This window comes from Cryptomeria japonica, chromosome 9, assembly GCF_030272615.1.
Source record: "Cryptomeria japonica chromosome 9, Sugi_1.0, whole genome shotgun sequence".
NCBI lineage: Eukaryota > Viridiplantae > Streptophyta > Pinopsida > Cupressales > Cupressaceae > Cryptomeria > Cryptomeria japonica.
This window is the reverse complement of record NC_081413.1, coordinates 125,313,409-125,332,134: the sequence shown is the minus strand read 5'-3', so window position 1 is coordinate 125,332,134 and position 18,726 is coordinate 125,313,409. Positions and strand designations below refer to the sequence as shown.

At 34.0% G+C, this 18,726-nt stretch overlaps 1 protein-coding gene across 1 annotated transcript in view; it reads left to right on the top strand.

Moving 5' to 3' along the window:
• Window positions 1-5,917: 5,917 nt before the first annotated feature.
• LOC131047069 (uncharacterized) overlaps window positions 5,918-18,726 on the top strand; it is a 291,858-nt gene continuing 279,049 nt past the window's right edge. The window contains exons 1-2 of the mRNA XM_057980896.2: window positions 5,918-6,365; window positions 15,808-15,883. Coding sequence (XP_057836879.2) covers window positions 6,087-6,365; window positions 15,808-15,883 — 355 coding nt within the window. The 5' untranslated portion in view covers window positions 5,918-6,086. The remainder of the gene's footprint in view (window positions 6,366-15,807; window positions 15,884-18,726) is intronic.

The following is an 18,726-nucleotide window of genomic DNA, read 5'->3' as shown; positions in this document are numbered from 1 at the left end:
ATTTAAAAAGTTTTATTTATTTTTATTTTTACTCCCAATTATGGCACATGTTGTAGGAGGAATTAGAAGCTTCTAGAGGAATATCCACCACCTTGCATGTAATTGCCCTACTAAGTTTTCAATCAATTTGCATGAGTCCAATATTGGAAAAGAATCTCTTTTTTTAATTAAATTCTCTAGATAGTGGAATTGAGGGATTTTTCTTATAAAATTGTATGCAAGTTTCAAAGAAGGGAGTTGATTATGTTTTGAAGGAAATTTCCCAAGTTTTTAGTAGTAGGATCTTCTTTGGTAGTCTCATTTTTGTTGCAGGATTTTTAAGCTATTGTTTGAAAGATTTCTCTCAAGTTGTAAGGAAGGATCTAAAAAGGATAGCTAGAGGATTCAACATCAAGTTTCGATAAGCCAAGTTCTCTCCTTTTGTCATCTCTCATTTACATATGAGAAATTTGCATTATCAAATAAATATAGTTTCTAGATTTTCCTTTATTATAAATCTTTTCTTCTTTTCTTTTTAGGAATAGATATTGATAAAATACTTTCATATAATGCATGTAAAAGATAGCTTTATTATTATTTTATTTCCTTTAGAAAATATACATATGATCTTGCTTTTGCTTTTCCAAAGATTCTAGATCAATGCGAAAATCATATTTCCCTTATTTAAAATCCTTTTTTGAGACTAAAAATCTTCTCTGTTTGATTAAAAGATAACCATTTGTGTATGAATCCTGTCCCTGTTTTCTCCTCTTAAATTCATCACTGGATTGGGGATTTTAATATATAAAAAAATCTGTTTCTTGCATTCAATCTTCTTTCCTGTGAATAAATTCTTATTATCATTTGGTTACATTAATTTTTTTTTTATATAGCTGGATATATACTTCTCTATGTGAATGCAGAAATAAACCCTCTCTTTCTGTGAATATTAATAATTTGATTACTGTAAAATCAAATTAAAACAATTGCCTACCTCTGTGATAACTTGACTATCTATTTTATCCTTGTTCTTATTTTCGTAAATACTCTTTTTTTTGTATATCATTAAATAATCTGGAGATGTAAAACACACACACACACACACACACATTAAATTTATTTCAAACAATAAAATATATTAAATGTTGCCAGGCGATTATAATTTAGCAACGACACGGTCTTCGAAAATTATTTCGAATGAATAACGGATGGCGTGCAGGGGAGGCAGTTATTGTAACCGCCGGGGGTAGTGGTACCCTCCACTACTCCTGCGGTCACTGTCACGGCAGTGGCCGCAGGGAGAGTGGAGGGGCCCACGGTGTCCCCTCAACCCTACGGGCCTGCGCATGCAGGACCACAAGGGTGATGGGACCCGTGGTCCCCACCCCCCCTATTTACTATTAAAAACAAACAATTCGCTTATCTTTTTTTTGTAGTTAGTTTTTTTTTTTATATTCTTTTTAATTTGGAATTTTTAGTAATTACTTTGGGTTAAATTTTAAGTTAATTGCTAATAATTGTTTTAGTTAAAATTTAAGTTAATAAATTAGGATTATTGTGTAAAAGATTTGAAATTTAAATTTTTTGTCTCAATCCCTTTGAGGATTTATTGGATTTCTTGATTGGTGATTTTAGGCTCACTTAAAAACAAATAAGTCTTATTATTATTATTTGATCCAAAATTTCGAAAAGTATAAACTAATTGCTCATTTGGAACTAGTAACTCTATAATTAAATCATTCTCACGATAGAAGTAAACACTTCTTCATTTTGTATGTAAATGACACTATTTTTGCATTACTTATATATTAATTTGCATTCATTGATGAGCAAGTTACATTTCCATCATCTTCATGCAAGTTGCACGTGAGTTCATAATTGCCATTATCATACCAATACATGTATTAATTTGTTTAGTTGTAGAAGAATGGTATTTCTCTTTATCAAATGGTATTTGAATGCCATCAAAGTAGTTGTTCAATTAATTAAAATTCGCAATGTCTAGTTATGTACATTCATTTCATGATTATATTTCAAGCATGATGTTTCATAAGCTCTTAGTTAAGAAAACTAAACAAAGGAAGTTGGAAAACCAAAACCTAGCAGCGTTCGGTATATACAGTGCCTCTGGGTCACGCTTACGGGTAATGCCGTCGTGTTGAACTACTGCACTTAACGCCTAATAATGCATCAACGCCGTCTATGGCATCGTCCCTATAAATCGTCGGGGAGTAATAAGGGACACTTGGAAGTTAAAATCCAAGGGGCGGGTAATCCCTCTTGGATCGATAATCTAACAAGATAATCCTTAAATGATTTTTACATCCGTTGAGTTAAACCATAGTAAACCCCCTTTAGGGTTGATTAAGTAAAAATGCTTTTATGAAATTGATTTAATCTTGAAGAGATATTGGCGATTGACAATTTGGTCAAGGGTGACGCTTATGATAGGTGTTAGGATGTAGTTGTTTTAGGCCACAAACAATAGGCCATCTTGAGCCTTTGTTTAAGTGCTACCACCGTGGGTAGCAACTGCAGAGAAACTGTCTGGGACATTGACCCTAGAAAGGGTTGCGTAACCACTAATCAGTTTACATCAAACCATAGAGTAGAAAATAGAACTACATACTTTACGCCTTGATCCCGTGCCGAAGCGGGTATGTAGGCAGTCTTGGGACGGAGTTGTCCCTCGTCCTTAGGCGTTCGTGGATGGGGTCTAGGCTTGGTAAGGAAGGATTGAGTAGAACCCTAATTTGAAAGATAATTAAAATGGGAAAAGTAATTCAATGCATACTTGGAAGGAATCCCGTATGGATTCGCTTGACTTCCCGAGGCTTTAAGCCAAATTTCGAGGCGAAATTCAAGCTTGTATTATGTTATTTAATTACTCCTAAGGACGGCGACCTCGGTGCACTTCTGTTAGAAGAGTGTAGTACTTAGTGAGTGGCTCAGGACCCGAATGGCCCCGATGAGTCTAAGTCTCTGGCCAGAGCACCTCCTATCCCGATTGGATAGATGCCTACCCCATATGGGTAGATGCCTATCCCGTATTGGATAGATGAAATCTTATGCTCCGTATGGACAGATGCCTAACCCGTATGGTTAGATGCTCATCCCGGATGGATGAATGCCTAATCCTAATGGATGGATGCCTAGAGTATGCGATTGAATCAAACACAAATGATTAAATTAAACAAAAAAAAAAAGAATGGTCAAATTTTGTTGGGTTAAATGTGGCGAGTTATTACAGCAAGAGCCAAAAGGGAAACTAACCATCATTAGAATCTAAATATTAGGCAATGACAAATATCTATCACTTTACTAAGGCATCTTAATATCACAAATAATCATGCAACCTTGTTGTGGTGGTTCAAAAAAGATGGGATATATTACAATACATACTTAATGTTGGGTATAAACACGCATGCAATTAACTGATTCCCAAAGTTTTGTTGGAACGGAAGTTAAAAACCAACTCAATTCATCACAACACAAACATTAGGAGATTTGTAGATACTTTAGACAAAATAAGCTCTAAATCATCATCGTTGTCCTCTTTATGTGCATTGCTCTTGCTAGAGGAAGATCGCCCTAGTGCATGTTGAATGAATGAATGACTTTTAATGACGTCTACGAGACCCAATGGCCTAAGGGACCCACAAGTTCAACTTATCCCAGTTTCAGATTCTTTTCCATGCTGGATCTTCTCTTGTGAATCTTGATTAAGAGGTTTGCTATTTTGTGAAGTCTTGACTTTCAAAAAGCTCGTTCAGACTATCTACTTTTAATTCATTCCCAAACTAGCTGCAAATGTCTTCATACGCTGTACACTCCATAATGAAATGCCATTCTGTTTCTACTGTCCTCTTGCTGTAAAATAGACATGCTCTTCCCTCCCACTCTTCTTTAGGCACCTTCCATCCACCAATTTCACATCTCAAATGGTGAGATCCAGTCCTTAATTGTGCAATTAGAAATTTGGCCTTATCGTTGATCGCAGATCTCAAATATTCTTTTTCCTCATGCGCCCACGTAGGGTTGAATTCTTTAATATAGTACTCTTTTTTCCTACCTAGCTGGTTTAACCACATGGCATATTAAATTTCTCAAGTTTGCCATATTCACAAAAGCATTAACAAATGCTCCTTTTTGCAACTATCTGACATGTTGAAAGCTCAAAACAAAATTATAAGAAAAGCTACCTTTTAAATGCACAAATCGAAGTAAAACAAAACTTGCAATTCAAATAGTCCTTGTTGAAGAAGAATGTATTTATAATTCTAAAAATGAATTGGGAGTGCATGGCACTTATAAAGTTGAGTAAATAGACGGTGAAGAGGAAACGTTAGCATATAATATTCTCCACTTGCATTGTTTGATATTATTCACTTCTCCTTTGTAACTACAATATATTTGTAACTACTGACACTTCTTTTTTTATGTACATGGACTTGCAATCTCCCTATTGCCAGTATAGAGGATGCCTCTTGGTGTAATAAAATAAAAATAAAAATCTTAATTTATTCAAAAATAGGAAAAAATCACATGATTAAAAATTTAAAAAGAAAAATAATATTTTGGAGGTAATTTTGTTAATTGTTAGAATTATAAATTTTATTGAAAAAAAAAACTCTTAGAGACAAAATAAAAGGTCAATCCCTAGACTTATTATCACATAAATACTTTACAAATGGGTAACAAAATATGATACCTATGATACCTATGATATGATCCCACAATATACTCTACAATGTATTAGAAATCAATAATTATTCAATTACTACATTTTTTTGGTTTGCTTAAGAGTTTTAGTAATTTCTGATTTTTTGGTTTAATAATTATTTACTTATATTTTAAGAGTGACATCTAATCATTATGTTTATTTTGAGTGATTATTATTTTTTAATTTAATTGACAATTTAAATTAAGATATATTGATAAATTTGGTTAGTAAAAAAGAATGAATTACCATGAAATGGAACAAGTGGGGAGCACTAGAACAAATCAAAGCGAAAAAAGATAAAAGAGAATGCTTGAAAGAACTTTCACAAATGAAATTTTTAAGAGGTGAAGATACATCATTATTATCAATTGAAATGATGAAATGATATTTTGATTTTTAATTTAAAAATTATAACAAATAATCAATTTATAAGAAATGAATACAATATACCTAATTATAAGATTCAAGAACATAAATACATATATTATTATGCATACATGAAATGCATGTTTAGTGTTGTAGTTTTTAAGATGCACTTAAAAAACATAAAATAAAAAAAATACACAATTTCTAGTACTCAATTTTGGTTGTATTTGTATCAATTAGTTTAAAAAAAAAATCTAATGTAAGAAAAACAAGGTGAATATTATGTTACATATCTTAATCTTTTTAAATATATTTTATTAATTAAGCAACCAAATTTGAAGTATATTGTTTTCATATTTTTTCTTATTTCTTCCTATTAGTCATTTGAGTTGACAACAATTAGGTTGGAGATCATTTACGAGTTATGAGAATACTTGTAATAAAACATTTATGAAAACATCATAACATATTATTGTAATATTACATCAACAAGTACCATCCTAGATCCATTGCATCATATATAGTTTTCAAGCTTTCAATCAGAACTATATAGCTTTAAAGTTGTTTTTAAACACAATATTTTTCTTGATACACCTCCCCATCCCAAATCATGAGAAAATAATCAACTTGTACAAACCCTATATGTAAACACTTGAACCACTCATTCACACAAACACTAAAATGTCAATTGTATAACAAATACAACAAAATATTACAGTTTAATTTATTTAATTTCCACATTTAATTTCTAGCTTTTAGTCATTTCCAAATTCTAAACTCAATCATCTAAATTAATTAATTCTTTAATTATTTATGTCTGTTTAAGGAGGCGGTGATTTGCAGAACAGTATTACAAATTCAAACTTGAAACATTTCATGGTCCACATATTTTTCAATTTGGAAATCCTGAATTTTACACCATATCCACACATCCAGAAGGCAATATTTCTTCCTGAAAATTAATAAACGAACAATTTTTTTCACGGTTCCACTTGTTTTGTGAGAAGTTTGAGTAGGAATGGCCATGGCAACGGCAATGATACTGCCCGTTCAGAGCTCCTTTTTTTCAAACTTATCGTCAGTGCGACAAAATTTGATGGGTCGATCGACATTATCAAGTAAGAGATTAGTGCCGAGAGTAAAAATAGTAGCTGAAGCGGAAAGTGAGCAAAAGAAGAAAGGAGAAGATGAGAGTTTCAGCCCTTTCAAATTTGTTACAGACAATCCTTCAAGCAGAAATGCTATTCAATTGCCTGTTAGACCCGCTGAGGATGGATTTGTAGGCGAAATGATATCTGTAAGTTTATTTTGTTTTTCTCTGCTGTTCTTGTAATTTTTATTTGCATTTTGAGGTTCTTCTTCGCGAGGGTGATATTTTATCATTTCTTTTTAGTTAGAATTAGAAATGTGAGATACATCTTTGTGAGGGCGATTTATCATCAAGCAAAATCTATCGAATTGTTTGAAATTTTAGTTTTGAGTGGGGCATTAGACTGTGGGGTTGCAATATAGGTTCTACAGAGGGACATGGAAAACTTGGAATGTGAAAATGATGTTTAAAAGTATCTCCAAAATCTGAGCAATGATATTTGAATAAGAAATTAGGACTAGGAGAGGTACCAAAGCACAGAGATATGTATTTCCATGATAGGTTGTCATAGCACAACTTCCATAGCTTAAGTTACCTTATTGTGGCTCGTGGATATCATATTCATATTGATGCACCTTTTATGTTGGAAGGTTACGAACCAATAAAAGCTCGATTCGAAGACCTTCTAAGTGTATTTAGGGGTTCTAACACTGACCTAGTTGTTCTTTTTATTATCAGATGAGAGTTTACTTGACCTTTTAACGCTTTACCCATAGATCAATATTCTACATCCTCTGTGACTTGGGCTGGCTTATTGTGGTCTGGAACCCATATTTCATTACTCCACAACCTCTATGATTTAAGATTACCTTATTGCAGCAGGAAGTCATATTTTAGTAGCCTTCCTGCAGTCTGGGACATGTATTTCAATATCCACAATCTCTGTGGCTCAGGTCACCTTGCTGTGGTCTGGGATCCATCTTTCAATACTCACAACCTTTGTGACTTGGATCACCTTGTGGTGGCTGAGTATTAGAGTCTTGATCTTGCTAGCCTATGAATCATGATGGGAAATTGGGAAGAAAAATCTATAAAACGACTTATGGGTTTTGTAAAGAAAATGCAAGACGTAGGTAAACATTTTTAGAAAAATCTAGAGGTACTAATAAAAAATACAGGAGGAGAGTAGAAGAGAAAGAAGAAAGAAGTTAATGAAAAAAGAGGAAAAGACATAACCAAGGCCACAAGACATTGTTATGGAATAGACCATTGTGTAGGGATAAAAGAGTAATGCCATGTAATGTCCCTTTTTCAAATTAGGATTTAATAATAAACAATAATAATAAAATTATTATTATAAAAGAAAATGTCAAAAGGCTTAAGGTGTAATGAATGGTCAAAAGGCATAAGATGAAAAGTTGTCTCCCTCAAACATGAGATATAAAAGGGAGAAGAGAACCTCATTTGAAAGGGGATAATTTTGGAATCAGAAGTGAAGATCTGATTTAAATAAGAAGTGCAGATCTAATTGTGAAAGGTTGTGTCCCTTTCAAAGGGCAGAAGTAATGAAGAGTTGCACTCTTCCAAAGGGTGCTAATGATGAAAGGGTGTGTCTCTTGCCAAAGGGCATCTGTAATGAAGAGGTCTGACCTCTCCCTGACATTGGGAGATATAAAGGAGAGGAATTAAAAGCATCGAATGGCATGACCATCGATTAGATCAGATCAGAACTGTTATTAAGTTACAGGGATTGGCAGCCTCCTAGTAGGGGACATTACATGCCATGCAAGTTAAAGGTAAGAATCTTTTGTTTAAAAAAGAAAAAAATTATTGACTTATAATGAGTGTGTATGCCAGCAAAATATTGACAAATTCAAGGATGAATAGGCATTAGCTGTTGAATATGAAAAGCCCAAGATGAAAATATATGTTATAGTCCACGAATTACTCACCAATCTCCCAAAGTGTGAGTCATTGCCATATGTGATTGATTTTCAGAGTAGCTGTGTTGATGGGCATGCATTTGAGGATAATATTTTAGGCTTTAGTTGATCTAAATTCAGTAATCTCGAGTCACAAGGATAGTTGTGTTGAGGATTTTTCAACAACTTATATATCGGCAAAAGAAGATAAGTATATTGATTATAGCCTAAGGTATAAAGAAAGATGGCCACATTTTAGATTTATTGCTCCATACTAAGTCATTACAAGATTTTTGACATCATGGGAATCACTCTAAAAATGGTAAAAGAGTGAAGGATACACCTTGCAGTATAGGAATATAGATTCTTTGACTCAAGTTCAAAGTTGTTTATGCATATGGGATCAGAGTGATATTGTGAAGAATAAGAAGAATCATTATTTTTGATGAGTTCTTTATTCCATGCATTTGGATTAAAAAGAATTACATGGAGAATCATAAAGAATATGTTGTATGTTGTATGTTCTAGTGGGTTTATGGAAGTTCAATGCTTGCAATTCATGGGTCACTTCTTGGAGTTTAATTCTACACTTAAATCCAAGGTAATGATGCCTAATATAGACTATGGCCTTATAGAGGTAGTCATAGTTGCAGGGACAATAAGATGCTTGATGTTGGAAAGTGGATAATTCATAGGCGGCTTTGCCATTCATTGTACCAAGAAGGCACACTAGCTTGTCATTGCAGTGGGTAGACACACGTTGTGTGATGATTTCAATGTAATAGGTCTAGAAAAGACTAATATAGTGAGGCATGCAATGGTTATGTTCTATCAAGGAGTGCACCATGGAGTTGAAATTCAAAGGAAAAGAGGTAGTGCTTTGAGGCATTATTGATGGAGTCCCAAGAGTCATCATAGCTAAGGGGATGGAACAAGTAGCTTGGATCATACATCAGTTGGTGTGAGACTTTTTATCATGTTGATATTGGCGTGTTTTGGATGAGCATAGTATGGTGTTGATTTTTTGTTTATATTTCCAACCATTACTCAATATTTCCAGCCCTCATAATGGTTGCATCCATCATTTGATTGATGTTTCTAGCCATATTTGGTGCTGCATCTAAGGTTTGAATTATTTTGCTGTTGTTGTAACTCATATAGCAAATATATTATATGCTATTTGGGGTGTTTTCTAGCCTACATCTTGCATCCTAGCATGCCATACATCGTAACCTTGGTGACTTTGGATATGTTAATGTTGATGCTGCTGATAAGGGTTTAGATCTGCAAAATATTGCACTTGCCACCCTATTTCCATATATTTTGGAGTTATCTTTTGTAGCTGCTATTTTTACAATGGTTTTCAGATATATTGTTGCTATTGGAGGAATTGAATTGTTGCTGATTTTCAGGCCCTAATTGTTAGTCTTGTACATGTCTGAAAATTTATCTATTTCCTAAGGTTGTTTGATTGAGGACTGCACACTTTACATTTTTTATGAATAAGTCATCAAAAACTATGCTTGCAACCTTCTCTCCTTCAATTTTTTTGGAATATGGAGACTCCATCGTCCAAGCATTAGACACAACCATTTTCTTGAGAGAATTATTTGTGGTAATAATGCTTTGTACAATGAGGAAGTGGGTGACAAATTGTGTTATTCCTAGTTGTACAAGATCCTCACCATTGATGTGAGATCTCATCAAATAAATGACCCAATTATAGTTGTAGATAAATTTGGTAACTTGTTTAGCATTTTTAACCACACTTTTGATTCATCCAATCATACCAATTTTCTCCAACATCAAATCCAATCAATGTGCAGCACAAGGAGTCCAAGAAATAGTAGGATGCCTCTTTGTAATGAGCCTTCTTATGGATACACATGTTGTTGTGTTATCCATAATAATTTGGACAACATTCTCAACCCCATCCAATAGATTGCATAGAATCTCAACATTTTTGCTTTCAAGTGAGACATCTATGGGCTTCAAGAATACCAATGTGCCATTAGAAGCCGCTAAAAATTTAAGGAGAGTCCTATTTCACCCATTTATCTATCTGGTAAGATGTTGTAGCTCTTTTTTTACCATATTTTCTTTTGATCATCAATCACAATTTGTGTATTTTTTAAGGGTTTCTCTAGAAATGGCCCACTCAAATCCCTAGTAGTTGGAGCCTCAAACCCCTTAGTGCAACTATTTATGCATTCACCAATCTTTCACACTACGGATTGTTTGTCATATTGAAGGGTAAATTATTGTAATACAAATTTTTTTCTGTTGCCATTCTAGCCTCATGGTGTTTTTCCTTATTGCAAGTAGTGCCTTCAAGAAAAGGTTGTCCTCTTGGAACATTGCATGGAATAAAGAAATTTGGTGTCAATGAAGAAGGAAGACAACTAAAAGTAGAACCCTCAAGAGTCTCCCTTGTAGAGGAAGGTAGATGATGAATGTTTGGGACAACGAAGGAACCTACAGAGGAGTTAGAATTAACATTGATCATCACCAGTACCACCATTTCTTCCGTTGTCCTCTTCTTTTCCATTTTTTTTAATAACGTAATTGACAATTAGGGCATTCATTTCTCTTGTAACCTCTTTAGTCATTTTAATGCATGCCTTCACATCATGTCCAAATATTTTATCATGCTAGTATTTTAATTTATTAATTCTCTTCATAAGAAGCTACCATTCATTACAATACAGCTGGCCCTTGATAGTACTTGACTTCTTATACTTAAATGTAGGGTCTTTCTTACCACTCATTTGTGTTGAACTTGACATTGCTGATTTTAACATAGGAAAAAAATCAGCTGGGTTTCCAAACAAAATGTTATGGTAAAGTGACAAACATTTATAAGAGAAAATAATATGCAAATACAATAGAAAAATGTTAGGAAATGAGAGGGGGTGGAGGGACAGCGAAATGGACAACAATTCTTTTAGGTGTTTAACTTTTGTAATTTCAAAAAAAGAAAAGATATATATTGGTTTAAATCTTTTAAGGTACCTTAAAATCTCCTTCCATTCCGTTCTCTCAGTGTGTTTTGTCAAGTGGATGCTGAATATGTCTTCTATTGGGTGAAATAAGAGCACAAAATTTCAAAAAATGAATTGAAACGATGAAAGTTCACTAGGTAAGTCCGTGTTGGAACTTGCAAGTCACTGTGGAAAACTTGACCAAGTCATTGATGAGAACATGTAGAATACTTAACTAACCTAGCTCCGACTTGATTTGGCAAGCAAAAAAACTTGCAAATTGTGTGAAGTTTGCTGAGTACTTGGTGAGTTTTCATTCTATCATTAGAATCATTACTCATGAAATATGGCTCAAGAAGGTTTAACTCAAAAATTATGCGATCGAATCCTGATTAAACATTATAATTAGATACATTATGAAAAATACCTCCTACTTGTTATCACATAGTTTTCCAAAATTTGATTGTTTGTTATCCTAGGATTTGTTAACTCATCAAATCATGTCATGCTATTTGGTTACCAAACATCATTGATAGGAATGCTGAATGTATAAATAAAACAAGCAACATGGGTTTTTGTCTTCTCTTTTCCTCTATTATCAAATGATTTCCCCTAAATCTATAGAGTTTGGTCTCATATGTGATTCTTCAACTATCAAAGGATCTTCTTCTTTTGATCTTCGTGCTTGAGAAGGCTTAAACTTACTAACCTTTGTTACGTCATCTTCCCTTGCTACTTTTACAATCTCCTTTTATCTTTGATTATGAGTTTGGAGTATACTTCATTTCCCACCGTAATTTCTTCAATGGTTGCTCAACCCAGACTATGATCCCAAAATTTATTTGCAAAATTTACATTTCCATTTGCAAGATCTCCTTGAGCTCCTTTGGTTTCGTGAGAATTCTCTTCCATAGTGGGGAGTTACTTGTTACAAGGTCTCATTTTGATTAGTGTATTGGTATCATGATCTCGCTTTTGACTAACTCTATTTGGTTGCCAAAGTTAAGAAAATGAAGGCATGGTGTTGATGACAGAAGAAGATAGCTGACTGTCTCGAAGTGTGCAAAAAAATTAGATGCATTGCACCCTAAATAGAAAAATCATTTTGGTTTTGCTGCCCTTTGATTCACAAGTGAAAAAATGTGATGTAAGTGTAGAAATATCCAATAAATCTAATATGAAAAATTTGCTGCTGCTGCTGCATTTCTTTGCTCCAAGCCATGATGGTGCTCTTTTGTGTGGACTAATGATATGTTTTCTTTTTACTATATATTTTCTATTAGGTTCGAGTGGGGTCTATGCTTGTGGAGTCTAATCTCACCCTGATCTTTTTATTTTGTTTCTTATGTTTGAGTTTGCTTTCTACAATGTTTTTTGCTTTACAAAATGATTTCTGATTTGCCAATACCACTCAGACACATTATCTTAAATGTTTTAATGTCCCCTAATTAGTCGTATTCTCAATTAACTTAAATTTGCCCAAATCTAAAATAGGTAATTAAGTTTTATGGGAGTACCTTTGTATACTGTATTCCTGCAACACAAAATTAGAGAACATATATGAAGTAATACTTATAACTGAAACGTATGCTAATGAATTAGATTGAATGATATAAATTTTTAATGTATTAACTTCCATTAGTATTATATTTATTAAATAAAATCAGATTGTAGGTTAGTTGCCATTTTGTTATCCAATTTCTTAGTGCACTAGGGTAGGCTAGCTGGATAGGGCCTCCAGCAGATCCTTGATCCTAGAGCATATGCTACATCCCTCTTGGCTCCATGTGGTAGGTGTTAAGCATCCACCATGGAGTGGCATACCTAGTGAGGTGTCCTATCGCCGTTCCCCCTCATCACAACCACCTCCTCTCTTAAGCCCAAGAGCAGATGCTACATCCCTCTTGGTTCCATGTGGCAGCTGTTAGGCATCCACTATGGAGTGGTGTACTTAAGAGAGAGGCCCTCATATATAATGAACCATTTGTGATATTCCAATGAAGTTATATTCATTATTTGCTGTGAGTTCATTCTGCTTTCTTTTTGTTTTCCTCCTTTAGTCTCATTCATTAATCGAATACCCATGCATACCAACAAGAACAAGTATGTTATTGCCTGTAACTTAATAAAAGTTCTGATCTGATCTGATCAATGGTGTTCTCACTGGATGCTTTGATTCCTTTCCTTTATATCTCTCAATGTGAGGGAGGGATCACACTTCTTCATCATGTATGCCCTTTGGCAAGAGACACACCCTTTCATCATTAGCTACCTTTGAAAGAGTGTAACACTTAATTACTTCTGCCCTTTGAAAGGGACAACCTTTCACAATCAGATCTGCACTTTTATTTAAATCAGATCTGCATCTTTGATTCTCATATTATCCCCCTCTCAAATGAGGTCCTCTTCTCCCTTTTATATCTCATGTTTGAGGGAGTCACAACTTTTCATTCCATGTCTTTTGACCATTCATTAACTTAATTAAATATATTTAATTTTATAATTTAATTTAATTGTTATTTTTGTATTTTAATTTTATTATTATTATATATTATTGAATCCTATTTCAAGTGGGGACTATACATTTCGCCCTTCCCAAAATTGCTTGTCTTCAAACAATGTCATATCTTATTTGGTTCACTCTAGTTATTCTCACATTCTAGATTTGCCAAAAATAGAAATCTCATGATGGTAGGAATATGTTTAGCAATCATAGATATTCATGGAGTAGACATGCTAGAAACACATCAAGTATGAACCAAACACGGAGCATACATGTAAAAACGCAAAGCATACACATGGATATATGCAAACACGGAGCATACATGCAAATACACATATTGTTAGATTCCTTCTCATTGACTAAAATGCATTCATTGATTTATCTTTACCCTGTAGACTGGCAGGATCATGCTCTGATACCACTGTAATGTCCCCTAATTAGTTATACTCTCAATTAACTTAAATTTGCCCAAATCTAAAATACGTAATTAAGTTTTATGGGAGTACCTTTGTATATTGTTTTCCTGCAACACAAAATTAGAGAACATATATGAAGTAATACTTATAACTGAAACGTATGCTAATGAATTAGAATGAATGATATTAATTTTTATTGTATTAATTTTTATTAGTATTATATTTATTAAAAAAAATCAGATTGTAGGTTAGTTTCCATTTTGTGCTCCAATTTCTTAGTGCACTAGGGTAGGCTAGCTGGATAGATTGTCTAACAGATCCTCCATCCTAGGCCCAAGAGCAGATGCTACATCCCTCTTTGCTCCATGTGGCAGGTGTTAAGCATCCACCATGGAGTGGCATACCCAGTGAGGTGTCCTATCAGCGTTCCCCCTCATCACAACCACCTCCTCTCTTAAGCCCAAGATTGGATACTACAACCCTCTTGGCTTCATGTGGCAGGTGTTAGGCATCCACTATGGAGTGGGGTACTTAAGAGAGAGTCCCCCATATATAATGAGCCATTTGTGATATTCCAATGAAGTTATATTCGTTATATTCTGTGACTTCAATCTGCTTTCTTTTTGTTTTCCTCCTTATTGTCATTCATTAATCGAATCCCCATGCATACCACCAAGAACAAATATGTTACTGCCTGTAACTTAATAACAGTTCTAATCTGATCTGATCAATGGTGTTCTCACTAGATTCTTTGATTCCTTTCCTTTATATCTCTCAATGTGAGGGAGGGGTCACGCCTCTTCATCATGTATGCCCTTTGGCAAGAGACACACCTTTTCATCATTAGCACCCTTTGAAAGAGTGCAACACTTAATTGTTTCTGCCCTTTGAAAGGGACACAACCTTTCACAATCAGATCTGCTCTTTTATTTAAATCAGATCTGCATTTTTATTTAAATCAGATCTGCATCTCCGATTCTCAAATCAACCCCCTCTTAAATGAGGTCTCTTCTCCCTTTTATATCTCATGTTTGAGGGAGTCACATCTTTTCATTCCATGTCTTTTGATCATTCATTAACTTAATTAAATTTTAAGTATATTTAATTTTATATTTTAATTTAAATGTTATTTTTGTATTTTAATTTTCTTATTATTATATATTATTGAATCCTGTTTCAAGTGGGGATATTACAAATGTCTAAAAGTTTCTTGAAAATTTATTTTACCTTCAACATTATTGTGTGATGGGATCATTCTGAGGGAAAAATGTTTTGTCTTGGGATCACTCAACAATTATTGTGGCATGAATGCCACTTTGGCAATTTCAAGACAATTCGGTTTTGAGAGAAAAGGTGTAGGGAAAAGTTGGTCATGCAGTTTTATTGATTTTGCTAATGGTATGTAGTGCAAACATACTGGAGTCATACAGTTAAACCCATATAAAATAGTCATACTCTTTCAGATGAATGTTCTTGTGCACATCTTTTTACATGTTTGTACCATATCATCTATGTATTAGAAAAAACACTTGTGGTGTATTGTTCATTTACAAGTGGTGAAAACAAGACAAGCCAAGTGTCATGATGATCAAATTTGCATTTTCTTTATTCTTTTATAAAGAATGGGTAATTTCTACAACTTATGTATATGGTAGACTAAGTAGACTAAGTACTCAGTAAGCTGATGATTAATAACTTCTGGAAAGTCAAAATAGACTTTAATATTGATCCCTAAATTATCAGGTGTGTATATATGTGATTTCAATTTACGTTTTTTTCCATTTCATTTCACTATTATTCATAACTATTGAACTTATTCATTTGCAGAGAATAGAGAACAAGGGAAGGGATTATGGTTCTTATGTTAAGGCTGGAAATTTTAAATGGTTTGTTAGAGAAACAGGTAGTTTCATGTTTGCAAAGTTTAAGATTTCTGAAAAATGTTTACAAACATTTCGTGTTTAAGATTTAAGTGTAATTCACGTATCATTTGAAAGAGTGGTACTTGATTTGGATGGACAATTAGGTTTGGTGACAGCACATTCATTTTCTTTGTTAATTGATTACCCTCATATTTTCTAATATTACAATTTTACTTCTGTTTATGTTGGCCAATAATTTTTTTGTTCCATTATGCAATTTTTTTGTTGCACATAAAATATTAGGCAACACATACTGCATCACCCTTACTACAGACAAAAATTGAAAGTAATTAATAACGTTTTTGATGCAAATGATTGCTTGTAATTTGTAAGCATTGTGATTCTTGAAATTTGTAATAGTTGATGGTTATTTAAGAGCTGGTATCTTGAGTTTGAAATCATAGCATCTGGAGTGGATTCAGATCCACTAATGTTCTGTATATTTAAATTGCATTTCTTCATAGTCTATATTTCTAGTTTCAATCTGTATGTTTTTTTTTTGACATACATGCACCCTTATTGACATGTGCATTGGCATTAAGCAATAGAAAAAATAGTTTAAAAAATGATATAATATCATGATAATCTGCGAAGATATTGTAAAATAACTTGTAAATGTGTTACTGTTTTAATTTATCGTTTGCAATACAACACAACACAAAATGGAATAGTATGTGAGGTAAACCTTCTTCAAACTTGGAGGCGAAGTTCCCTAAGAATAAACTAACCTAAACCTAAGCTAAATTGACCCTAGACTAAAACTATAGATAAGATATACTAATATGCAAACTACACAAGATTCACTAGGCAGTGGGTTTGCGTAAAAGAAATAACCACCTACTTATGTTTTTGCCTTGGATACATGCAACAGACTATTAAGAGGTGTGCTTTGCAAATGATATTTTTAGATTTTGAAAAAACAAACTATTAATCTAAACACATAAACAACACTTTACAGCTGGCTAAAACAAAAACCAGCTATTCAGTGCAAACAAGGATTGAAGGAATATAACCAGCTATTCAATGCAAACAAGGATTGAAGGAATATAACACATGATATTAGGAAATAAATAGGTAAGTTGCATTCAAAGCCACAACTTAGGTAGATATAATACAAAACTTGAGTTAATGCATTTTCCTTTCAATTCACTTGATGAAATTATCGACAGAAGAGTAAATGTAGATACGAAGTAACCAACTTGAACAACATTTTTTGCAGCATAAGTCTATCATCAAATACCATTAAGAATATCTCGTGCCATAGGCACTTATATATTACAATGAATATGCTTTTAGGGATTGAAAAGAATAATTAATCATTGTTTACTGCTATATCTGGTAATTAAATAGGGAATAATACAGATGACACAACAATAAAATATATCTTTATCTGCACATGAAATTATTACAGAGAAGAAGGCTAGAGATGGTCAGTCAAGGATTACAATTGATCTGACTATACCATGCTACCTTCGTTGGCGGTACACAACATATTTAAAGGACTCGATGGTTGCCAAGAGGAACACAACCGTCAACCTACGGACACATAGCTACCCGAGAGTGACAACACACTTAATACAAATAATTAATGCATTGGCAGATAACAAATATTATCAAACATAACAATACGCATTTTTTGCCGACTACATCATCCCCCCCAAAAGAAAAAGTCGTCTTCCAGACAAGTAAACATCAAGTAATATTCAGGAAGACTAATGATGGGAGTAAAGACAATGACTTGTATTGGCACTTGTAGTGTGCCTAACATATCAGACGGGGGCCTAGGGGCAACACCCCTAGTAGGGTCAAGGGGCAGCACCCCTTGTGGGGTACCGGGGCATCACCTAGGGCACGCTCCTTGTCACGATAGAGGGTGGGGTCGAGGGGTAGCGGCCCCGCCGCCAACATCAAATTAAGACCTTCATAGCCACATGAAACTCCATGGCACACATCATTTTTCTGACTTTTTAAGATGCCAAAACAATGCCGATGAAGCCAGAAAATAGCGATTTCATATCAAAATTATGTTCAAGTTGTACTCTCCAGTGAGATTCCAAGATGACATGTTGGTCCTCTATGTGTTGAAGACGTATGGAAGGATGGCACTAAGATGACTGTACGGTGTACAACCCAAAAATTGTTACCACGTGCTGTTTGGTAGGGTCTACCTCGTACGGCCCAGGTGGCACCTCCATGTACGACTTGTAACGTTTCCTATAAGAGCCCCTGCCCCTTTTCCCTTAATTTTTTTTTCAGTTTGGGGTGTTGGCATGCTTTGTCTTAAAGTCTGATTTTTACTTCTGGTTCTCTGAAGTTGTTTGAGTTTGCAATAGAGGGATAGATACAAATTCAACCCACAATGATAACTATATTGCTACTTGAGATATTATCAACAATAAACAGGCAGATGCAAGACAGAAATAATAACAATAATAAGGCAAATGCAAGCTTAAAGTTCAGCTGGATTATTGTTATTATTTTTCACTTATGTCTTTACTGAATACTTCTCAACAATTCATTCCAATGAATAATAAATGTCCAACGTCAATAACAACTACAATGCCAAACATACCAAGTTTGCTGTCACAGTATTATATCAGTCATTCTGTATATTGCAGCAGCTATAACATCACCACGACTCCTTCCCTGACCTCTATATGACAGATCTCTGAGCAGATACAGCAATATTCCTCAGGCACAGCAGCTTATTGGGCTTGTGCTGAGCATTCACAGTGAATTTCGAACTGCTAACAACACCTCTGATGGAGTTTGCAGACCTGTACAACAATAATGGGCAAGTATGGCACCCTAGTTGTGATTCCTA